We start from the raw sequence: 26,512 nt of genomic DNA, 5'->3' as shown, positions 1-26,512 counted from the left end.
TTGAAACTTTTTCCTTGATGGTTGTCCTTTGTCTTCCAATCTTGTAAGTTTGAGTTTCATCTTGCGCATACCTTTGACAAGCTTATCTAGCATGGAAGCCTCATGAGTCCTTTGATTAATATTAGGCGGCTTGGCTACATTCTCTATACTAGTAGAAATAGAGTGACATTGTTTATCACCAAATTTTTATCTGGTCTATGTTGCCTCTTTGCAAGGAGTGATACAACATCCTTGACATCCTTCCATTCCATCTTCAAATCCCTGTTCAATATTCTTGTATCCCAAAAGTAGTTCTAATTTCTCTTGGATTTATATACATGTCGCATGTAAAAACAATTTGACCTTCTGAGAATCCAAGATAACCTGCTCTATCATTGACAATTGTGCATATCGCCGCTCAAACTCTCTTAATAGCTCCATAGGAGATAATCCTCCATTTTGGAGAGCAACCCATTCCAAGAAAGTCCTCTTTGTTACTCATTTAAACTCCTCCATTAAATATTCTCACTTAAGAGCTTTCTTTAAAGCTTCCCAGTCTTCATTATGCGTACCTTTATCTCCCCGGTGGGGCTGGTGTGCGGAATTTAACGACCAACAGCCGACTTCTAGGTGGACTTGGCTATACATAGACGTTTATACATGGATCCATGGAAGGCTCGCTCTCATGGGGGAGGGTAGCCCACGGTGGATCCTTTATATATTTACAAGGAGGACATTTTCATGAACCATTGTACATCCCACATTGAAGGAAATCCATAATCAAGGATAACCGATCCCTTGGACTCAGGCCACCTACTTGATCCAGTAGTCTATATCTCTATCTAAGCTCTACGTTTAGAGCACATGGATAGATGGCGCCACCACTTTGTAATAGTGCTAATTTAGATTTTGGATTTACTAATAATCTTCTTTGCATGGTATCTCTCTCTACTTTCCTTGCTACAAGATCCTATTTTGTTTCACATTTCTTATACTGCAAAACCTCTAACAAATGGTGTTTATGCTCTATCTCGATCTTGGAGAGCATGGATGATATTGTCAAAAAAAGTACCCACAAATGACCGGTACTCTCTAAAAATATTTTCCATCATCTAATTGTAACGTTGTAGGAGCATTCGTTAGACCAAAAGATATCGCCAAATACTCATACAAATCCTGAATGCGGTCTTGTATACATCTCTAGGAGCAATCCTTATCTAATGATAGCCACTTTTTCAGGTTGATTACGCTAGAACATGTAGAATCTTGTAGCCTATCTAGTATATCATCGACCCTGGGTATTAGAAACATGTTCTTGATGGTGATTTTGTTGAGAGTTTTATAGTCCATGCACATTCTCCAAGATCCATCTCTCTCCAATACCAGTAGTGGCAAACAGTAAGGTGATGTACTAGGATGAATTAGACTCTTTTCTAGAAGCTCTTTCACTTGATTCATAATTTTCTCACACTCGGCTATGCTAACTCGGTAAGGTGGTCAGTTTGGTGGCATGCTATTGGGAATCAAATCAATGGTGTAATCTTCAGGTCCCAGAGGAGGTAACTCTCTCGGTAAGTCTTCTAAGAAATAATCTGCTTGAGCTTGCAGAAAATCTTATTGTTCATTCTCAAGGTCGGACAAATTTGACATTTCATTGTCTCAAAAATCATTCAACTAGATTGACTAAACAAGCAGATTGGATTTTATTAATTTCAAAATGGCCAAATCCAATACATTCACCCTCTTTGTAGTACTTGGTGGACTGCTCTGCTAACAATCTAGGGCGTGATGGTTTCTTTTTTTTGTGCTTTACCTTCTTCGTGGACTATTGTTTTTTGTTGGTCCTAATTATCACAAATCTATCTCGAGAATAGGTGAGAGTGCTTGTATGCATACCAAAACCTTGGTTGCATGTCCCATTCCACCATGTACGATCATTCTCTTTGAGGTGTATCGCCGCTCTTTGTACCTTGTAGTTCTCTAAGTAATGCTCTCCCAAAAAAGTAATGTCAAATTGCTGGCTAAAAAAAGAGAGGGTTTTGTGGGTATCCTTAAAGCCTGAAAACATACTGGATGTTAAAGGCTATCCACCCTCCTTGAAATCCTTGGTCTTCTTGCCATTATCCTCAAGGTAATCATATTTGTAACAATGAGGAGTTGGAAAAATCCTTAGATTGAACACCTTTCTTTGGTTTGCTGATGGCCACAAAGATGGATTTGTGATCCAAGCAGCCAGGAAAGTCTTCTTACTACTAACTCCTCACTCTATAGATTCATCCAATGAGTACACCCTTTGTCTTCGTACCATGGAGTAGGTTTCTTCTTTGAAGCCGACTTGACAGGCTAATGGATAGTGGCATGCCATCATAGTGGATAATGCCATCATACTTCACCAAAAATTTCCCACACTAGGTATTCTTGGAGTACCATATCATGTGTCCCCAACACAATTTTTGATCTATTGTTGACGCTACTTATCCGATCTGACATAAGCTACGGGTGGACAGAGACCATACTCTTCTATCAACTCATAGAAAAGTTAGGTTGACATCCGTTGGAATCCTTGTTGTTTTCTTTTGTTCCCTAGTGGTCCGGTAGAACTGCTTCTTCCCTATAGGGATTCGTCGCCTGAACCCATGTGTGCTCCCAGTAAAGGGATTGAATCCTTCATAGAAGAACAGTCATTTGAGCTTTGATACCATTGTAATAGACCTGGACATCTCAATCCAAAGATCTAATTCAACAAGCACGAGACAAGTCAAAATAACTGAACAAAATTGAGAGAAAGAGACAACATGGCGCGGCGAAGTAACGCGTTTAGAGGTACTGGTCCCAAAGATTGGCGTCCCTTCTCTATATTTATTTATTATTATGCTTTTAGAAGTAAAAGTTCAAGGGTCCACTCTCTCTCCACAATGCTCCCAAGCTTATCTATTGGGAGAGGAGGCCCTGACACCCTTTTGAAGTCCCTTGGCCAAAAGAAGTTACATGAAAAGCAAGGGTTCTAAAAGTATTTGGGATCCAAAAGTTAGTATCCTAGGGATTGTTTGTACATAGCTACCACATCAGTAGGATTCCACAAATCCTATCACAAATCACGGACGTTCGTACGATTTGCCACATCAGCATGCACAATGCAAATTTTTTTGCCTAGATTTATATTTAAAGGTTCTGGGCTCCTCGGGCAAACTTCTTCTATTGCTTCTTTCACTAGGGTTAATTCATTTTGGCATTTGTCCTTTAGGCCATGCCACATCATCACTTTGTTACAACAACTGGGAGGCGAGGCTACACCAAATTATCATACACATATGACTTTTAAGTTATTCTTGGCTCTTGTTTAGAGTGAGGTTTTCATGGCCAGAGATTTTTTCTTTTCAAGTATATCTTTAGCTTCGAAGGCTACACAATTCTCTTGATTTTACTTCGAACTCTCACAATTCACTTGATTTTACTTCGCTCCACTCCATATTTCTTGACATAGTTTTTGTTGAACCCGGCATGAAATAGGCTACGTTGAGAGTTCAAAAGCTTCACTAAAGCTTTTAAAATAAGCACCCCTACCTATAAGAACTCTCGTACGTCCAAAAAAAATAGGCCAAGTTGAGAGTTTAAAAGATTCACTAAAGATATCAACACAAATCTTGAAAGCTATAGATCAATAAGAGCAACAAGGAATATGGTTTGATCCGACCACACTACAAATGTTTCAAGCCTTTGTTATGTCTATGCAATAGCAACAAGATACTCAAAGAAGAGAACTGTCTTCAACCAAATCCCTTCAATAAGTGGTGAAAAAAATGGAACAATTTGATGTTAAAGATGTAACTAAGTATCTTTGTGGGTATGTAAAGAAGATGAAGCTACGTCAACTACCTGAAGTAGAGATGGTACAAAGTTTTGAGCTAGCTGTGGTTTCTAAGATAAGAGAGCATATATGAGGATTTAGAAACAAACATGGGAAAACTTTGAAAGCATCCAAATTAGCCTTGAAGGAAGAGTATTTCATGGAGGACTCTTAAAAATGACAAAGAGAACAATTTTAGAGTGGGTAATTGGGCCAAATAAGGGGCTTTCACCTACAAAACTTCTAAGAGAATCCGAATGACGCTTCGATTAATTGTTAAGGATTGAAAAAGCTATCATAAATTCAAAAAAGACAACTCTTTTTGAAGGTTGAAAGAAAATAGATGCAAAAGAAGTACTTCTTGAAGATAAAGATGTTGAGCAAGGCCTAAAGACCAACTGAAATTGAGATCGGTGTAGTTTCATTACTGGCTAAGCAAGGCCAACAAAGAGACAAGATGATACTCAATACTACTCATGTCCAAAAGCGTTCTTGAGAGTTCCATAGGCTTCTTATTGTTATTTTAGAGAGTGAAAAATCCATCTTAGATGATATTGTTAAAGGGATGCAAGAATTGAAATTGAAGCTTGCAAGGCTAGAAAAGAAGGGGAAACTTGCACAACAATGACCTCCAAATAGAAAAGTCTTTGTACACCTATGTATATGGTTTGATGGTACTAACCACTATGAAAGGAGGGATTATGAAAGTTTTAAACATGCTTTACAAAGGAGCTTGTTTTCTTTAAAGATGACAAGATTCATTCAAGTGAAATAGGTAAGCCCCTAGGGATAAAATTTGATAAAGTAGGGATGAAGAAGATAGTTGAGGACATAGCTACTAGACATTCCATCTTGACGGTTGAGGCAGCCACCTATGGGTTGAAGGTAGAGGAGACTATTAAGCAGAAAGCATTCAAGGCTGGAGAAGAAGTATCTAATAAGATTGGATAATTGTGGCCATGCACAATAGAATCTACTAGAAAGCATTCAAGGTTGGAGAAGAAGTCTCTAATAAGATTGGAGAATTGTGGCCATGCACAATAGAATCTACTAGAAAGGATAAAATGACTAAAGAGGTTTTGCGTGAAGCTAGAGATTGCATTCGGCTAGAAACCACTTGATATGATCCCATAGATTCTATATTTGTACATGCACATGTTGCCAAATGAAAACCCAATGAGACTATTGTTGAACAGAAATGCAGGCATGAGAATGGATATGGACATTAAAGAGAAGGTCACAAGGAGTGGAGGAAGGAACGACACAATGCCTCCTAGATCGGCTTCTTTACAAGAGATGCCTATACATAAAATGCCTATGCAATAATTTTCTAAAGAAAAGAAGGACACAAGGTTTTTTTAAAAATCAACTTACAAGCTCCAATTGATATAGAGGCAAGGCGAGATCTCAAACAGACTTTGAAAGAGAGGATTTTGAATAGTAAGGTTGATTTTACCTTGGGTGAGATCCTTGGCATATCGAAGCGAGAGCTCCATCAATAAATCATTCACATTATCAAGATAAATTAGTTGTCTCTTAGTGAGGCTATCCATGTATAGGGTGAAGGAGAAAATTTAAATGCACAATGTGTATGAGTTTATGGTAAGAAAGGTGATGAGAATGTTGTTGGATGTTACAAGTCTATAGGAAAGAGTAAAATAGGTTCACTTCTTGGATGATAAAGATGAAGTTTAGGACACTCACAAGAGTTATTACTCTAAGAGTCATTGGGTAAGAGAAACTCCTGAGACCTTGGTAAAAGTAGGAGACTTAGAATAGGTTGGTAATGGGACACTTATGTGCATAGAGACACTTTTATGTCCTATGAGAAACTTCCTTGAATTATTCAAAGAGTTTCCAAAACCTAGTTTTGATGTTTAATATCCTCAAAGTTGACTTATAAGTTGAAGAAAACCTGGCATTTTTTTAGACTATTAGTTTCGCATTAGCCTTGTGCTTGCAAATGATTTTCAACCTAAACTTTGCCAAAAAATGAGTACTAATTTCTATCATTTTTCAAACATTTCATAGCACACCATTCTAAAAGTCATTTTATTGAGGGCTTATAGATTGCTACATGAGTAACCTTATTAGTTCTCGACATGCTATTATGCTTCTAAGGAGAGGAAAATTATCATATTGAGAGTTATGGCCTTTTATGAGAATTTTTCAATGCCTTTTTTGACTAAGATTGTACTTTCAACAATTTTTTGATAGATTTAATGAAATCTTTTAGACATTTTTCATTTTGCATGTCACTTTCATAGCACAGCCATTCTTCCTTGAGTTTTGGAGCCCTTAATTCTCCACATAGCTCATAATACAATGATTGAAAAGTTTTTTGAATTGACTTAAATATGATTCATTTTAGATTAGCAAGTATAGACCCTTTAATATTAATAATTTGGTATGATAAGTATGTAAGGTTTGTATTACATATCGGTATCTAATCATATCGTCCAATTTTTTGTGTTCCGAGGGATTGTAATAAACATAATGCCAAACTCGGTTTTTATATGTCTACTATTTTTGTACTTCTTTATTGTGTTTAATACTCTCATATATGGAAGGATTTTTATGCTTTTAATAGACCTGATTCCATGCTTAAGAAAAAGCTATGGGGGTTAAGATAACCTTACCATTTGATCAAATACCCATTGAAGTTCATGGAAACAATAGTTCTATGGTCTAAAAGAATCACTATCATTTTTATTATGTGATTGATCCTAAGAAATACTTGTTTTGAGTAAAATGGAGTAATATATCACCTTTAGAGGCTTACCATGACCAAATGGAAAGAAATTTTGAAGGTTACTCATTTTTTCCATAAGTAGTAGTCTCTTGACCTCTCGCTCAGGAAAAAGTTTTGCAAGATGGTAACAAAGTTTGAAGGTTACTCATTTTTTCCATAACTAGTAGTCTCTTGACCTCAAATTCAAGAAAAGATTTTGCAAAACAAACAAGTCTAATAGGAGAAATCTTCAAAAAAAAAAAATGTCCTATTAGGCTACCAGCCTAGTGCTAAATTAGAAGAGCCATATACTACATTGATAGATCATGAGTTAGAGATTAACCTCATGTTAAAGAGTCTATATGAAAAAGAAACATGATCAATAGATATAGATCATGGATAGATGTTTCATGCAAAAAATAAATGATCAAGGGAGCTATGTGAAGCTTTTCCAAATGTGAAGGGGACTATAGGGGATGTGAAAGATGACCAAACTTCTTTGTACAAGAGATGTCTACATATTCTCTTATCCTTGGGTAGCTATACATTGTTGCTACTTGTATGAAAACAAAGGTGATGAAAGATGGATCTAATTATACTAGGACAAGAAGTAGAGATGGAAAGCGTATGGTGCAATTCCTTCCAGTATGTCCCTGGATATCAGGATGGGCGTCTGAGCTATGTTCAACCAGTGTGAACCGATCCCTAGGTATGAGCACACCCTTTGTTGAAGGGAGGCTGCAAAGGGAGATTAAGAAGTCTTATAAAAAAGGTCTCACTGGTAATCCATCTTGTGTGATCACGACACTTTGACTCTAGGTCCTTGGCAGATCTACCCACACACCCGCTTGGTGTGGGCTTGGTGGTATGGAACAAAAACCCTTGCAGTAGAGGTTAGCCCGTTGGCTATAGGCTTCAAATCTTGGAGGTGAGCCCGTATCGGTCGGCTTTATGGCTGGCATGTGAGTCTGATGTCTACTCTCTATGCTTGTCTTTGTTTGAGTATGGATTGTGTCATGTCATGTGTGTAGCACGGATCCGACGAGGGACTAACATTGGTATCAGAGCTTCTTCCTGCTCTCATGGCAATGTTCAAAAAAACAATTAGAGATTTTGAGGCTACGATGGCCTAGACTAATAGACTCTCTACCCTCGTGCATAGGGTGTATGAGATGCTACTCGCAAGAGAAGAGAGCAACAGTGGATCATGCAAGGCAATGGTGAGAATCTATGGTAAGTCTTTTTTTCCTTTTAGTGATTCACCATGGATTGTCATACATTGAGGTTGATGCTAGCACCAAGCATATGGTTGATGGATGTGTTTTTCAAGCTTTAGCTTATCTGGCGGCTAATCTTCATGTAAGGGTGTCCTTTAGCTTATCTGGCGGCTACTCTTCATATGAGGGTGTCCTTGAGGGCTGCCACTCTAAGACATGGCAATACCCTCCACGTGCACATCATGGTTAGAGGGATTTTACATTCTGGATTATGTCCTTTTGCAAGAGACTCATGGAGAATATGGAACAAGAGAGAGATCTTCCAAATTCTTTTTGTTCTATAAGTGACAAATTTCTTAGAAAGCTTCCCCTTGAGGAGGTTAAGCCTCAAGGAAGGTTAAGCATTCCATCTATAAATAGGAGCCAACAAGTAAAAGTATAATCACTTTGTTCACCACAAAATCTCACCCACACACAACTCTCTCTCTTTCTCTCCCATCTATCTCTTGTTTGCTTTTATATCTATTATCATTTTTCTCATTTACCTAAGTGCTTTTGATATTTTCCCTAAGAGAGCCTCTACTACATACTCCAATATATCACTATCTATACACCATGGCATCACATGATGTATCTTTGTACGAGATTGGTGCCCCTAGTAGGCCTTTTCTCGAGAGGAAATGCTAGTTTCTCCTCCTGAGTCTACACACAGAGGAATAATCTCACAAGCTCTCCTCCATCTACCGCCACTTTTGATGCCTCTCTTATAGTTGTGCTCCATTGCTAGCCGGAGGAGGTGCAGAAGCAATTCTTGGAAATTTGCACCATGCCAGTCCGGTTTTTGCCCATCGTCATGAACACTTTACGTCTTCAATTCCAACCCGACCCTTCAAAGAGGAGAAAAAGGAATATGAAGACACCACCATTGACTCTTGCTTGGCAAAATCAATGGCCTACTTTAATTTGTACCATTTTACAGATGCCCAACACATCGGTTAGATACAAATCATGTTACAAGTCAAGGCTTGCATATGGTGGTATGTTACGTTCTCAACCGATGACTTGGTCATATTTTCAATCGGTCTTTTGTGATCCCCTCGTGCAAGTGGACAAGATCAAATGCTACAAGAGATTGTTCAAGTTGGAGATGGAAAGAAAGCTTTGGATGGTTCCTCACAGGAATTCAAGGACCTCGTCCACAAGACAAAGGCCCTAGACGACCCAAAAGTCACTTTACGGGTGGTGTATATATTCAGATTGCCACAACATACAAAAATGAGGTATTGTGCAATCCCATCGCATCATTGGAGGACATCTACAAGTTTGCAAAGAATTATGGCAATACTTTGGTCATGTAAGGGAGTGACCTGATAGAGGGGGAGACCCATAACCAAGGCACTTCTACATCAAAGTTTAAGCATTTGTCTCCATCAACAGCCACATGTCAATCAACAAAACACTAGCGGAAGCAATTTTTAAATAGACCAACCACTTTTACAATGCACAAGGATTGTGTCATGCAAAAGAAAATGGTATGTTCTAATCCTCCAATTACTTTTTCCTTTTAATTCAGAGAATCTTCATGTTATTTGATACATGTAGATGCTTGAGTGGTCCCATAAGTAATACCCTATTTGGCCCACATGGCCACACTATAACAAGTATAATTTCTACCATCTCTACTCATCATCCTTTCTCATGTGGCATGGAATTTTAAGCTTGAGATGCGCCTATCGATCGTCCTTAGGGGTCCATTTGGCAGAGCATCAAGACTTAAATTGATGGACTAAGGTTGTGCTCCGCTCGCACCCCGATAGTAGCAATATTTTATAGTGGAGGAATTCCTTTCCTCCGTGACTACCATCCTTGATATATTTCCATTAGCGGATTTCCACCATTTTGTGGATTTCGCTCTAGGTCCTATGGCAATTTTGCCTGGTAGGCATCTCGATTCTTGGTGACCTTATGTGTTTACTGGATAAAGGATGAGACATTGATAAGACGCCTTTAACCTTATCTTGCAAGCTGCTACTTGTTAGCTTGGATGGATGACCTCATGGATCGCCTCTCAAATGCAAGATATTCAACTAATATTAATCTTCGATCCGATTATAGATACAGATACAGCCATGTGGTATTCCAAAAACCGCATTTTGTACACAATATGGGTATTACTAACTTTTGGTCTTACCTTTTCGATTGACCAATACTCCACAAGTTTCTAGAATGAATGACCTCTTTTGTCCGTATCTAAAAAAGCGAATTGCCATGTTTCTCAGCGACATACTTATTTAAAGTCGCGCACTCAAGGAGCATTTTAAACACCTTGATCTCAATTTATGTATTTTATGACAAGAGAAGATGTATACAAAACAATCTAAGTGTGATTTTTTCCGCACGAAATTGTTGTATCTTGGACATGTCATCTCAGTTGATGGAATCTTGCATGTCACCCAAAAAGGTACAAGAGGCCCTACAATGGCCCATTTTACAAACCATATGGCAAGTGAAATTTTTCTTAAGTTTCATCAAAGACTATGCCAAGATTGCTAAACACTTTAAAGGTTTGCTAAAGGATATTAAAAGCAAAAAGCGTAGTGCTAGTCCATTTATGGCGTGCTCTAATGACCTCGATCAATGTTTTCAAGCGTTGAAACAACTTGTTATATAGCATTTAATGGTCTAGTAACTTGTGTAGCGCATTTCATTAGAATAGATTCCTAATGAGAATAGCAAGAGTGCTTGGATGGAGAGAGCAACAAAAAGCATAACACCTAGTTAGATAGGCATGAATAATACTTCAAAAAGAGCATCACAAAGCCAATAGTTCTTGGTGTAGGCCTCCCTTCTCACAAGCTTGGAGTAGATGATGAGCTTGGCTCTTGGTTGGATTTGCATCACAAAGCCAAGAGTTCTTGGTGTAGGCCTCCCTTCTCACAAGCTTGGCTCTTGGTTGGATTTGCATCACAAATCCAAGAGTTCTTGGTGTAGGCCTCCCTTCTCACAAGCTTGGATTTGCATTGGAGCTTGGCTCTTGGTTGGATTTGCATCACAAAGCCAGGAGTTCTTGGTGTAGGCCTCCCTTCTCACAAGCTTGGAGTAGAGGATGAGCTTTCTACTAAATCTTGCGAAAGATAGGGATAAAGGAAGACTTTTGAGTCTTCCCACAAGCATCCAATATTTCCTAGGTTATGACCTTTGGACATAGCCTTTGAATTTTGGAACCTTAGAATTTTTGAAGTCTTAATGGACTGAACCTTAAGGTCTTTGAAGCCCATTGGTGCACATTGCTCTTTTGCAAATGGCCCCTTCTTTGAATCCCTATTTTCTCTCCTTTGGATCCCATTTGTGACCGGTGTGCCAGCCTAGCCAATTTTCTAGCTTTTATTAAATGATCAATTTAGCATGAGAAAATCATTTAGGAGAATTAGATATTAGTTATTATGACATTACCTCTCTCTTGAAATCATTGTCTTTCTCGACTATGGGGTAGAGAAGATAAAACCTATTCGTTAGTCCTTTTTCTAGGGGGTAGAAGATCCCTATCTTACCCTACGACATCGTTCCAGAACGAATGACTAATCCATTTGGCGCTTGAGAGCCTAAGCTACCGCAAGCATGTCTACGTATTAGTCCTATCAATCTTCCATAGTAGAGTGACAAGCTCTACTTGGTGTTGGGGAGACGTCGTCTCCACAAACTTGATCCTAAGCATACATACTTCTTAACATTTGTGCACAATAAAGAAAAAGAGAGTCTTACAAGACAAAAACTTTGTTCATTTTAAACATTTATACATTTGCTTACTCTAAGGAAGCATTATAAGCATTGACAAGGTTTAGGTTATCCTTTAATTGTATGGCTTGCATCCATCTAACATCTTCAAAATGATGGTTCTTAAACTTAATAAGATAAAGTCAGATAATCTTACCGCCCCTCAATACCTTGTCTTCATGTCAAAGAATGGACTCGAGCTGCAGCACCTCTTCTTGGTCCTCAATCTCCGATGGGTCTTCAACAGTTGGCTCTTGAGGTGCATCTCCTTTGTAAAGCTTTAGGGCTCAGATAGAAAGCATTGTGTATGAGCCAATGAATGGGCAACTTGACTTGATAGGCCATCTCATTGATTGGTCTAAAAATCTGGAAGGGACCATAGTACCTTTTTGCTAACTTAGCATAGTACTTTTGGTGTCCGTAGGATTCTTGCCTATCATGTGCCTTAATTGAGCCTTGGGAAATTTAAGCAAGACCCAATCATTTTCTTTAAAGGCTTGGGCTCTTCAGTGCTTATCAGTAGCAGCCTTTTGCCTTTCCTATGAGATAGAGATAGCATCCTTAATCTTTTGGAAAGATTCCTGTAGGTCTCGGCTATACTCATCTACAACGAAGATCTTCCCAGTGTACCTAAAGTAGCAGGGGACTTTTGGATCTTCCCTCAATTACCTCAAAAGGTGGTTTTTCCGTGGTTTCTGTGGAGGTATGTATAGTATTGTTGTAGGCATACTCCACTAAGGGTAAGTACTTCTCCCATTGGGACCTTTGATCTCCTTTCGCTACGTAGGCTTTTAGTGGATCAAGAATTGTTGGGTTACCTATTTCACTTTGGCCACTTTGGCCATCCGTTTGCGGATGATAGGTCGAAGAGAAATTTAGCCTTGTTCCTAAATTCTCAAAGAGACCCTTCCACAAATTACTAGTCATTCTAGGATCTTTATCTGACACTATGGACATTGGCAAGCCATGGTACTTGACGATTTGTAATATGAAGAGGATTTCCATTTGATGGGCTTTGATAGTCCTTTGACAGGTATAAAGTGATCTTGTTTGCTGAACCACTCTATTATCGTTCATATTCCCGTATTCCCAATGGATAGACTTAGGAAAGCCAAAAACAAAACCCATGGAAATGCTCTCCCATGGTGAATTAGGGATTGGCAAAGGCTGAAGCAATCCAGGTTTCTTCCCTGTATCAAACTTCATCTTTGGCATATCACACATTTAGAAACATACAGCAGTATGTTTGCTTTCATGGCAGGCCAATAGAAATATTTTTCTATCCCTTTTAGGGTAGACTGAATTCCTCTATTCCCCGCATAAGGAGGAGCATGAGATTCATACATTACTTTCTCACGTAGTAAGTTAGTAACACATAATCTATTGTCATAAAGAAGATAACCATCTTGTAAAGTAAATGGTTCTTCTTTCTTCCCTAATGTAAGGGCTGAAATCACATTTCTAAAATCGGGATCAATACCTACTCATCTATCATAGAAGATAGATCATTGTGAGTTGCTATGGAAACCACATATTTCTCGGTCGTCTTGAAAGTGAATCGGCTACTTGATTATGCTTGCCAACAATATAAGAAATATGAAAATGAAATTGCAAAAGAAAATTTACCCACCTCATTTGTTTGTCGAAGAGATTGGTCTGGGTCATGAACTACTTAAGGCTTTGGTGATCCGTCCACGCAGAATGAAAGGAGTCCCCAATAAATAGTGCTTCCACGAATCTAAGACATGTAGAACTACGAGGAGTTCTTTTTCATATATGCTTAGAGCTTTCTCAACAGGGTTGAGCCTCCGACTTTCATAGGCTATGGCATGCCCTTCTTGGAGCAAAACAACTCCAAGGCAATCACCACAAGCGTCGGCTTAGAGAGATCTGGGAGTGTAAACACAGATTGAGAGACAAGCTTTTTGAAAGCATTGTTCTCCTTGGTAGACCATGTATACCTAACGTTTTTCTTTGTTAGGTCATGTAATGATCCCGGGATTTGTGAGAACTTTTTTATGAAGCGTCTATAGTATGCGCACATACCTATAAAGCTTCTTAGTGTATGTAGATTCCTTGGATTAGGCCACACTTTTACTACCTCTAGCTTTGATGGATCCATTTGGATGCCATCTTGAGTGATAATGTGACCTATATACTGAATCTCTTGTAAGAAAAACTCACTTTTTTTAATTGATATAAAGTTTATTCTCTCATAAGACTTGAAATATTATCTAGAGGTGCTTGTGTTCGTCTAGTGAATTAGAGTAGATGATTATATCATCAAAGAACACTCCAGTAAAGGTTAGATGAGGCCTGAATAACTTCTCCATCAAGCGGTTAAATGTGGCCGGTGCATTGGTCAAGCCAAAAGGCATGACAATGTATTCGTAAAGACCAAACGTGGTGCAAATGCGGTCTTTACAATGTCTTGATCAACTATCCTTATTTGATGGTAGCCACTTTTTAGGTCAATCCTACTGAAATAGCTCGACCATGTAGCTTATCGGATAGGTCTTCCACCCGTGGAATGAAAAACCTATTCTTGATAGTGATCCTATTTAGTGCTCTATAGCATTCACACATACCATATGTGCCGTCTTTGTTTTGCACTAATAACACGGGTGAACAAAATGGAGATAAGTTAGGCCTAACCATTCCCTTCTCAACTAACTCATGCACTTGCCGCATAATCTCCTCTTGTTGAGCTTGAGAAACTCTGTAAGGAGGTTTATTAGGCGGTGAAATTTTTGGAAGAAGTTCAATTGCATGGTCATCGTTGACTCGTTTAGGAGGTAGTTCACAAGGGATGTCCTCATAAATACATCTTGAAATCCCTTGAGAAATTGGATAACTCTAATTCCTTGTGATTATTTATATTTTCTTTGCTAAAAGCATTAGGTTCATTTTGAGAATCTTTAACAAAAATTATGTACATGGAAATAGAGCTCTTTATTGACTTATTGAAAGCTTGTGTATGTAGAATGGGTATGGTGTTACCCATCTCCTTAGCATCTATGTACATATCTTTTCCCCTAAACCTAAAGTAGATTTGCCTTTCAAAGAATTTAACATTGGCAGCGATGCGATCAAACCATGGTGCCCCTAGGATTAAATCCTCGTGCTTGAGAGGAGAGATAAAGAAGTCCTCTTTGTTCACATAGCTTTGAACATAAGACCTCAATTCCCCAATTAAGGGAGTGAATGAAGCTTCTTGCCCCTTGAAAGCACCGTCGGCGGGTAGGACATCCCCATCTCATAGGCGTGGATGCCTAGCTTGGTGGCCAACTCTGTGGATATTAAATTGTGAGTAGAACCAAGGTCAAAGAGAATAAAATCATCATGTTCTCTTACCTTTCCCCAAGCATGGCGTAGAGGAGATCCTTTGTGGTGAGCATACTCTTCTTGGACTTCGACCAAAGTAGCTCTAGGAGGCTCATTTTGTGTAGTCTTATGGGGACAAGCACGATAGGCATGCCCTTGTTCCCTGCACTTGAAACAATGGTTATCCTTGCGATAACGTTCAAGATCTTTAGGAGAGAGTTTATTTTTGCCTTTATAAACTCCCTTCTCCTTAGCTTTGTGGTTTTTGGCGTTGACTTTAGGAGACTTTTGGACTGTGTCCTTCCTCTAGGGCTCATTATTACGATCCTCGTTCTCCGTGGGCTTAAGATTTCTCTTAGCCCCTTGTTGGACATTGATTCGTGAAGCCACCATGGTATGGTGTATGACCACATATATGGTGTGTGGCCTTTGGGAGTTGACATACTCTACCATATCTTCAATTAGACCCGCACAGAATTGTTCTTTTTCCTCTCCAAAATCCATCTTTTTGAAGACAGTGGCTATGAGATTGAAGTCCCAAAACTTGTCTACATATTTGTGAATAGATTCGTAGGGAGAGAGCTTCAAGCTTCACCATTCGGTGAGTATTTTGTCTTTGGCATCGGTAGCCAAAAACTACTTCATGATGGAAGCTCTTGAAGCTTTCCATGTTTGGGGAGCTTCCCCGTTTGCCCGTAGGCTAGACAACCATTGACTGGTGGACTTTTGAAAATGCATAGCTACATGACATAGCTTAGAGGACTCCCTAAAGCCCTCATCTCCAAACGCCGCATCAAATTGTTGGATGAAGGCCAAGACTTTGTCCGTAGCACCAAAGGTGTCATTGTAGGTAAGGAAAGAGAAGCTCTTTCCTCCCTCTTTGAAATTCTTGAGCTTGGACGACCTCTTCCACGCGGCATAGAATTTCATAGGGCCTCTTCTTTTTCGTGGTTCGAAAGTTGCACCATCGCTTTCTTCAGAAGATGAAGAATTTGAGGAGGATGAAGAAGAGGGTGACCTCTTTCTCGCCTTTTTCTTCCCTTGTTCCTCCTTGTCTGCACCATCACTTTCTTCATAAGAGGAAGAGGATGAAGAAGATAGAGAAGAGGGTGACCTCTTTCTTGCCTTTTTCTTATCTTGTTTTTTGTCATCCCTCTTTGAATTATGGCAGGAGACTCACTTCTTTCTCGTTCCTTTGATGGGGACTCTATCATTGAAACTTGAGTTCTCCTTTGGGAAGGAGATGCGTCGTCAAGTAGTAGACTTTTGAGCCCTTCGTACGGATCCTCTTCTTCTTCCCTTATCGAAGAGAGGCCTCTTTTGGTAGCCTCACAAGGAGGCTTCCTAGGTACTCTCTCTTCTTGGTGGGGAGTTTGAAGAATCCCATGAGAACGTAGTTTCCTTTGCACTTCAATTTGGAGGGATGGATTGTCCATAGCTTGTTGAAGCCTAGAAACAAGGTAATTAACAAGCATAGTGTCATCATTAGTAGCTTGCTCATTAGCAAAATCAAAGCTATCAACATTAATTTCACTCTATTTACTATTGTCAACCACTCTAACAACTTTCAGGTGTAAAATTTTCTAGGTGTACTTTGGTACTTCAAGCCCTAGTGCTACTCCTCTTAACCCCTTTAGAAAAGTACTCAAGCTCTTGTACCCGTGGCTCAAATACCATTAATTGCAAGGAAAAGAACAAAGGGTCTTTCAACACCAAAACAATACCGACTCATGTCAAGCTTCTAATAGCTCAATAGGGGTTAAGCCGTAGGCAAGCCTTGTAGAACTCCGATTTTAAGACCATAGCTCTCAACGGTGATGCCCCGTTATGTGTACGAAGCACGCACACTGCAAGGCTGAAAAATCCCTATTTTACTTACTCGATTGCAATTAATAATACCAACCATTTATAGTTAGCTTGAGGATCTTCCTTCTTGAGCAAGAAAAGAGAAACCTTGTGCTCTGATACATTGTGCTCTAACAGAGTGATCATTTCATTAGAATAGATTCCTAATGAGAATAGCAAAAGTTCTTGGATGGAGAGAGCAACAAAAAACATAACACCTAGTTAGATAGGCATGAACATTAATTTCACTCTGTTTACTATTGTCAACCACTCTAACAACTTTCAGGTGTAAAATTTTCTAGGTGTACTTTGGTACTTCAAGCCCTAGTGCTACTCCTCTTAACCCCTTTAGAAAAGTACTCAAGCTCTTGTACCCGTGGCTCAAATACCATTAATTGCAAGGAAAAGAACAAAGGGTCTTTCAACACCAAAACAGTACCGACTCATGTCAAGCTTCTAATAGCTCAATAGGGGTTAAGCCGTAGGCAAGCCTTGTAGAACTCCGATTTTAAGACCATAGCTCTCAACGGTGATGCCCCGTTATGTGTACGAAGCACGCACACTGCAAGGCTGAAAAATCCCTATTTTACTTACTCGATTGCAATTAATAATACCAACCATTTATAGTTAGCTTGAGGATCTTCCTTCTTGAGCAAGAAAAGAGAAACCTTGTGCTCTGATACATTGTGCTCTAACAGAGTGAGCATTTCATTAGAATAGATTCCTAATGAGAATAGCAAAAGTGCTTGGATGGAGAGAGCAACAAAAAACATAACACCTAGTTAGATAGGCATGAACAATACTTCAAAAAGAGAGAGAAATTAATCTATTGATAACAGCTGAGGACCAGATTTACATGGAGCCGGTCTCCCCTCCAAAAGGCTTTGTATTATAGGTTTCCCCCATCAAAGGATAATTTTATAATACAATACTTTGTGTTCCTTCAATAACTTATTGGTGCAATGAAGATGGAAGCTTCAAGCACCAAGCTCACACTTATAAAACACAACATCAAAACCCTCACAGTTTGAGACCCGAGACCTCATACAACTTTGAAGATGGTGAGAGCTAGCAGGATATGAGAGTAGATTGAGAGGAAGAAGGAGTATTCTTACGAGAAAGAAGTATATCTCCTCGCATTATCACTCATAATAGCTTAGCATAGCTTAGTAATTAGCATGGTAGAGGAGATGAGCATGCATTGGAGCATGTCTCTTGGCTGGATTTGCATCACGAAACCAGAAGTTTTTGGTGTAGGCCTCCCTTCTCACAAGCTTGGAGTAGATGATGAGCTTTCTATTAAAGCTTGAGAAGGAGAGAGAGTCTTCTTTACTTCACACATGAGATTGTGTGAGTATGCATGTGATAATGCCTTGCCAAAATCAATCCCCTCTCTCTCTTGGTCGATCCCTCTTGAATTTTAGTCATGTTGGCATCCCATTAGACCCTGCAAAGCTTAGCCAATGATAATTAAGAAGTATAAGTGATAGCCTTTTGACATTGTTCCATTTCTCATTTTGTGAGAGCTTTAGGTAATTAAATAATGCTATTAAACTCTCATTGGATCCCTTAGTCTTCTGGCCAATAGGAATCAAGCAAGCCATTTGGCTGCTGAATGCTCATTGGATCCCTTGGGAGACTGTCCAATAGTCTTCTAGAGAGCTTAATCCTATTGGTTCTTTTATCAAGTGTTTTTAGATAAATTACACTAGATTTACTCTAGCCTAATTCTCATTGGTCCACCTCTATGGTCATCCAATAGGATTTGAATGCACCTTGGGGGCAACCGGGCTAGGGAGCTGACATGTGTCCCCTATTCCCTTTGTGTAAAGGAAACTTACTAGAGAGTGTTTCTCTGTCATAGCCTACTAAAAGGGCTCGCCCCCTCCAAGATAGGGATGCGGGAATACTTTTGAGTATTCCCACAAGCATCCAATATTTCCTAGGTTTTGACCTTTGGACATAGCCTTTGAATTTTGGAACCTTAGCAATTTGGAAGTCTTAATGGGCTAAACCTTAAGGTCTTTGAAGCCCATTGGTGTATATTGCTCTTTTGCAGATGGCCCCCCCTTTGGATCCCTGTTTTCTCTCCTTTGGATCCCAGTTGTGACCGGTCTGTCAGCCTAACCAATATTCTAGCTTTTTCTCCCCTAGTACTTCCCCATATTAAATGATCAGTTTAAGATGAGAAAATCATTTAGGAGAATTAGATATTAGTTATTATGACATGTTATATATGCACTGATGTTGCAGATAGCGGATCCACAAAAACTCTTTGCACTGGAAACGGAGGGGAGCAATTATACCATTGATGTTATTCTCTATCAAGATGGTCGACCTGTAGCATTTGAAATTCACAAGCTCACAGACATAAAAACCCGTTATCCCCTACAGAAGATAGAGACTATCGGCAATCATCCATGCTTTGAAAAATTTGGCATCATTAGCTCTATGGTGCTGGCATTGTGATATGGATTGACCAGCATTTATTGAAATATCTCTACGATCAACCTGACCTTTGCGATCGCAAGGCAAGGTGGCCCGAGGTCATGCATATCGTTTGACTTTGCGATATACTACGGTAGGGACACTACCAAGGCAGTGCCGACACCCTTAGTAGGTTCTTGGAGCTGAATATTCTTTCATTTACTAAAATCTCAAGTGACTTCTATCTTTCTCTCAAAGGACATTGTCGAGTAGACTTTCACTTTGGTGAAATTTAGAGAGAAGTCCAAGAGGGATGCATAGCCAGATAAGCATTGGCGATTTCTCTCAAAGGAAATTGTCGAGTAGACTTTCACTTTGGTGAAATTTAGAGAGAAGTCCAAGAGGGATGCATAGCCAGATAAGCATTGGCGATTTCGACATTCTTCGACTACGTACAAAGAGAAAGGTAGTTGGGAAGTATTCCACTTGTTGTGGATTACATTTAAGCAAGGCAAAGTGTGTATGTCCATTGATGAGGATATCCGCAAGAAGATTTTTTTGAGTATCACAGTGCTCCAAGCCCGGGACACCCAAGCATACATCGTACTTTTGCCTTAGTGATCCAGTATTTCTATTGGTTTCACATAAAAGCCTTCTTTGAAAGGTATGTGCAAGAATGCATACACTATCAATCGAAAAAACCTGACCATTAGAAGCATAATGGACTCTTGCATCCTCTACAAATTCCCGATAGTCAATACCTTATTTTAAACTATAAAGGAAATTATTGATATCTCTTACAAGCTAAATCTACCCTCTAGTACTATTGTCCATCCCATATTACTCATAGCTACTTGGGATAGAATGAACAAGTTTTTCTTCTAGAGGAAGTTTCGAGTTTGGAGGATATGACTCGTTATATTCCACTTGAACCCAAATTGAATCTGGATCAAAGTGTGAACTTGTCTCAAAAGGATTTGTACCCCGAGTATTTGATTAAGCGGAGACATCACCATGAGTCAAGTGCCATTTGGGAACCAGTACGCTAATTGAATAGTCCTTTCTCTGGCTTCCATTAGGGAAATTTTGGACTCTCAAATGGGCCCTACAATGACTTTAAATTTCTTCGTCTTGTCCAAAATGGACACACGATAAAAATTTTACAAATAAAATCAAAACTTGTCAAACCTTTTGGATTTATAATGTACTCATCAAGATCTGTCCATTGATATATAGCATGTCATCAGATTCCTTATGTTCTAGAAGATTCTATTTTTTTTTAATGTGACAACTCCGTCTCATAAATGGAATCTCTCCCCACATTTCAGCTTCAGTGGACAGGCCATATCTTCTTCAAAAAAACTCCAAATTTGTCAAAGTTTGAGGATTTAGAACCTACTATCTAAGATCTTTCTAATGATATGTAGGTTGATAGGGTTTTGACAAAGAGTTTATGTACTTCACCGGGTTGCCCACTTTGGACAAGAGAGGCAAAGTCAAACCTCCTTATAGGGCCCTTTTGAGAGTCCAAATTTTCCCTAATGATCACCGAGGACTTCTAAGTTCAAGGAAATATTTTGACAATATTAGAGATTTTTCTCGGGTCATTTGAGATTTTGAGATTTTTACAAACGAATAGGGTAATTTTGGGCTAAAAAGGGATAAAATTGACCATGAAATGGTAAAAAATTATCAAAAAATAGCCAAAAAATGGCTCAAAATGTCATATCAACAACAATTTTGTCACTGATTGAGCTAGGGGAGTCCTTATAGAGCCAAAAATCATCTCATTTCCCATTAATAATAGAGAAACAACAGTTGTTATTGCAAGTGCTATTTGCAAAAATGGTTAAAGCATTTTGATCTTGTTGCTTTTTTACATCAATGTTTTTGTCTTCTTCATCCTTGATTAACCCTTGCAAAGCTTTGGTGATCAATTTAATGCATCGATGCATGTCTCTATATCTTGCAGGAGTTCTGAGTCCACTACTTGAACATTTTTTAATTCCTCGGTAGCAACTTGCGATCTTAGTATGTGGTTATCAGCCTCAAGTTGATCGACTTTGTTGGTGACCTTGGAAAATACACAATGAATATGAAGAAGTATCTACAGATACTTCATAGATTGAATTGACATCAAAGTATAAAATTTACCTTTATGGACCTTGTTCAAAGGAGGCGTTTGATATGGGTATTGTTTCCAATCCGTGTGGAGATGCAAACAAAGATACTTCTCATGAAGTGACTAATATAATGGACTCCAAAATATATATATTCACTACTTACATGGTTCAAGTACACTGTAAAGAGAAGAAAACTCTGAAGGAAAAACAAGCAAAGAGTAACACAAATGTATCATGGTGTACTCAACTATCTCTATTTATACTTATATGGACACAAAAAGTCTTTTGTCTTTCCACTTCCATGGATTTTTTGGTTTCCTAAACTCACCCTTCATTGATGCACTTAAGATGTTTTGAGAGGGTTTTTATTTTTTGAGATTGGGCTCCACAAAAATTGATTGTCTACAAAATACGTAGACAATATTTGAGGCATAAAGGAGATGATGACAGTGTATCACAAGATAACTGCAGACAAATGTATGAGCATTATCTACTACATATTGGGAGGGTACATATGCTGATGAATTAAAGCAAGGTAAAAATGGTATCTTTATGCAAACATTAGGGTTACACATATATGATGTTGATTTTCTTGTATATGGTTCTTTTTTTTTTGTTGTCCTTATTTCTTGGAAGATGAGGGAAATTCCAAAGATACGATTCTTATTCAGAGGATGTGCAACAATATTTGCAACCTCTTATGGATAAAAATGAGTAGAAGGGTATGATGATTTGGAAAGAGGAATGGATGCTATCTTTCAAATGCATACAAAATCTAAGTAGGAGAGGTGAAATAGTACTTGAAAGAATGTGAGAATATTGAGGAGTAGTTCAAGGCATATATTTTCAATAATCATGTTACATGTGATGACAATTCTTTATATTATGATCTACAACTAGTCCAAAGGGTTTACAGAAATGGAGAGATGACTCAATATGTTAAGATGAGAATGATGTTGAGTTTATGCAAATGTTAGATGAAATATGGATTGGAATGAACTATGAATTCCTTCCATGGATGGATCTATCGTGGTTTATGTCAGGGTTACCGGGGAACAGGGTTTTAGGGGGATGGAGTGCCAAAACGGCGTTTTGGGGATTAGGGAACGAGTCGGAATAGATGGCCATTTCGATAGCCTCGCCAAATCCAAACAGGTCCATCAAAACGACTCAAGACAACCCCACAACGGTTAGTTGGGCAACAATCATGAATGTGCAAAATTTGGGAGCAATTCTCAGCTCCCCCTTATGAAATGTAGCCCCTCGCCCCCACCCCGTACCTTCACAAGTGACAAAGGTTGCCACAAGCTTTAGCCTCTAAATGTCATGTATCTTCTATATCGAGTCTCAAGCTCTTATGATCTCTCTTTCAAGCTCTCTCCCTCTCCCTCTCCCTCTCCCTCTCCCTACCTCTCTCTGTCTCAAGCTCTCATGGAGTTAAGCCTACATGAAAACAAATTTTCCATTGAAGATTCAAGAATCCCTCGAGTCATCTCAATTCTACAAGGCTCAAGTGTTTTTTATGCCTCCCGTTTTGCGCCATTCCTATTTCGGACCCCTCGGGCATTCCCCCGTTCTGCGGGGACCCCGTCGCCGTTCTCATTCCGCGTTCTAGGTAACTCTTGTTTATGTGGATAGTGTTTCGATGGATAACAAAGTTTGGTTCTATTTTATGTATGAAAATTTTCAAAATTACTTTATGATCCAAGTGGGGCTACTAGCAAAGCTATGGTCTACATAGGTTTACCATGGTACAAACACTCATGTGGTATGTATTGAGGATTATGCATGAAGCATATGATCTCAAAAGCTAGAGGATGCCATGGATTTCTATCTTGAATGTGCCAAGTGTCTCAAAAAGTTCACATTCACCCTTACAATCCAAGTTCAAAGTTTCTTTCTTGTGATGCCATGGGGTTGGCTTATCAACGGATTCATATGGGATGTTCGAAATCTAGAGAGAGCCAATGATGATTTTTTTGGTGTCTTCCTATTCCTAACATAAACACAAATTACCCTTACAACAAGGGTGGTCTAATTCAACTTTGTTCACTGCACATGGCCACTTTTATAGCCACATCTTTCAAGAATACAAAGAGACTAAGGGGTCGAATGTGCAAGTCCTCTACACACTGTCCATTTATAGAACCAAAAAAAGAATTACGGCTACAATATTGGCTCAATCTCTAGGAGTAGTCTCAAAAGCAACCAACTCTTTAAGATTGGAATGATTAGGAAGATCATACTTCATGCCCTTAATCCAAATCTACATGTCAATCTAAGAGCTTCCACTTACTTTTGCAAGCGCAAGACTCAATGAGGAGAACCTGTAGACACAAACGAGCCTCCCACAATGGTTTCAAGGAATGCATGGTGTTTGTTACACAAGGGTAAGCATCCATAAGGAAAACCTTGATAGTGACCGAGAAGGACTTCCAACAATTGAGCATATTTAGGACCAACAGTATACAATCAGCTCTTCACAATTCTTAAGACTAATTTCAAAGCTATGACAACTAGAATAATTTACAACTACCAATAGATAGCCCGGCCTAATAATAAGGGGGGCAAGCAATTAATCAATCTCTCATTGAAATGGAGACTCCATCACAATGAGATATCTTTCACTACAAATGGAAAGAGAACATGACTTGACTTTAATTTCACTTTGAAGCAGTGCAAAAGAGAACTAGGTTGGCAATGTCCTTGTGCACAATGTAGCCCTCTCTAGGCTTTTGCTACTTCAACAAAGGGACCAAGTTTGAAAAGTAAAGACCTTCCAAAGACTCATGGTGTCATGAAGACCAAAAGTAAGTTCACTTGAATCTTTGAAAGAATTACTTAACCCTCGAAAAAAGTCCATGAAACCACTCACTATATTCAAAAATTCAAATACAAAGCGTTCTATAATGAATATGGATATATTTGTGCTCGCGTGACATGCTTCTATCAACCGGGGATATGCACAAGGGCCGACGAGCAAGGAGGCCCTACCTAGAAATGCTAATCCTAATTCACATGCATGCATCATCACACGTTACGGTGGACTTCCATAGGGGGATTCTATGCCCCTTATGTGGGTGGAGCTTGAGACTCCGTGGGGCGAGGGACGAGGACAACATGCTAGTCACCCGTGAAAGATTGGTGACAAGCTAAGGGCCGAGTCCAACTATGTCGATTGAAAGGAGATTTAAGAGCAATGCTCCATTCAGAAGGGTTGACAATCACGGAACCCCTACCTAGACATGCTAGTCCCAATTCATGCGCCATGAATTGTGACACTAGTTGAGTTGTATAGGGTGGGCGCTATCCTCTTATGCCGGTGGAGCTTTGGACCACGTAGGGATGCAGATGGGGGGCTCGCCAACCGTGACGGAATGGTGATGGGAATTGAGATGAGCTGTGTGGACTGAGATAGGAAGTTGGACTCACAGCGGCATGGTGACATTTTGAGACACGTCCAATAGGAGGCCCACCTCCATAATGCATGCTAATTTGCATCCTAATCAGGAGTACCTAACACCCACCACCCCTTTGACTAATGTGCTCTATCTAAGCACTTGTGTGGGTTTCCTGGAATCATAAGCGAAAACCACAAACGAAAAATCCTCCCCCCCCCGCCCAAAAAAAAAGGAAAAGGTGAAGTAGAGGTAGTTTTGGGCAGATGTCAACCAGATCCAATTGATCTGGTTTTTTCATGAACACGTAAATTCCATCGCTCATTTTTTATCCCCTTTTTTCCTTGCACAAGTTTCCTATCGTGCCACCCTACGTCGGAATGTAGCCCTTTCTCACATTTAATCGCAGGACTCTTCACAGAATTTACCATAGCTCTAATTCAATTATCCTCTGCATGTGTAAAATTCGAAGGCGTGGATCTCGAAACTCGGCAGAACTGAAACATGCTAGCCAGTCCGTAGCATGAGAACAGAGCACCCAGAATTAAAATAGTAAAAAGCCTTGCGCAGGCTCGCTGTCGCCTGCTTAATTTATCCTCAGGAAAGCGGCCCTGGCTGCCTAATTGCCCTGCGAGGCTGCGCCAGCTTGACCTGCAACGCCTGCTCTCTTTGCGACCTGCCTCGAGTTCCGCAGCGCTTCATTTGCCTTTCCTTTCAATCCCACGGCCAGCATCTTCGGACATTTACTCTAATACTTGCATTTCTCAGAATCTTAGGGACATACCTAGCCATCCCAGGAGATTAAGGAGCCCGAAATTGAGGAAATTAAGGTGATTAGTCAGGTTGAAATTAGCCCAGGAACCCAAAATCACATCTCCCGCAAAATAAGGAGCTCATGCAAGATTGAAGATGTCCTTTGTTCTTAACCCTTAATGATGCCTCGCACACAGTGACCGCAGGCTGCAGCACGTCTCTGGAACATCGTGTCTTATATGAAGACAAACATTTCAAAGAAGTATGAGAGATCGAGGGGGAGAAGAGAAGTACTCACAGCTTGAATGTCGGTGGTATCCTTGACTTCATTAATCGTAGGAAGTAGAGATTGGAAATCGTTGTGAGTAGCATCCCAGTATGCTTCAAGTATCTCCGGCATGCTCCTTGCCATGCACATCCACAATACTTATATATTAGGGTTCGCCATAGCGCCGGCATTATAGGACTAGATAGCTGTAAAAATACGGTTGATATGATCAATTATGTGTTCTGCGTACCGGCCTCCTGAGTACTGAAAGAGCCTGCCAGAGCTGGAGAAGACGATGAGGGCCACATGCGCATCGCACAGAACGGAGAGCTCGCGAGCCTTCTTCACCAGCCCCACGCGCCGCTTGCAGAATGTCACCTGCCGGCTGCTACTGTTCTCGATGCGCTTCATCTCAATCTTGCAGCGACCCATCGCCAGAGAGAGAGAGAGAGTGTAAACCCAACTACTGTGTGCGCCGGCAAGACGATTAAAGGCTTGCTAATTTGTGATCTGTGCCCTCCAAACCCTCTACATCGACTGATGAGAGTCAAGACTCAAGAGTATCGGATTTCAACTCGTCCGGACAAGCAGTGTGTACTGGGTGAGGACCCATCTGTCACGAGTTCCAGAGGCATTCACACAGCCCTGCAGCAGTGTTTTGGCTGACGCAGGCTGAGGGTCGTGGTGCCTATTTCAACCTCACTGGCCCTATTGTTGAAGAGGCCTCAGCACCGGTATATTCAAATGAGATCAAGGGTGGAGGTGGAAATGGTGAGACGCGTGCATTGTGGGTCGTGCGATCGAGAGATCTGAATTTACAAAATTG

The 26,512-nt window shown here is 39.8% G+C and overlaps 1 protein-coding gene across 1 annotated transcript in view; it reads right to left on the bottom strand.

The window, feature by feature from the left end:
• The window catches only part of LOC147435954 (truncated transcription factor CAULIFLOWER A-like), a 57,077-nt gene extending 30,863 nt beyond the window's left edge, over positions 1–26,214 (bottom strand). The window contains exons 1-2 of the mRNA XM_086488853.1: positions 25,937–26,214; positions 25,717–25,822 (exon numbers count right to left, since the gene is read on the bottom strand). Of these exons, the coding sequence (XP_086344979.1) occupies positions 25,717–25,822; positions 25,937–26,118 (288 nt within the window). The 5' untranslated portion in view covers positions 26,119–26,214. The remainder of the gene's footprint in view (positions 1–25,716; positions 25,823–25,936) is intronic.
• Positions 26,215–26,512: the final 298 nt, after the last annotated feature.

Source organism: Adiantum capillus-veneris, chromosome 18, assembly GCF_014529385.1.
Source record: "Adiantum capillus-veneris isolate H3 chromosome 18, ASM1452938v2, whole genome shotgun sequence".
NCBI classification, from domain to species: domain Eukaryota; kingdom Viridiplantae; phylum Streptophyta; class Polypodiopsida; order Polypodiales; family Pteridaceae; genus Adiantum; species Adiantum capillus-veneris.
Note: the sequence above shows the minus strand (reverse complement) of the source record. Positions and strands in the feature narration are given on the sequence as shown.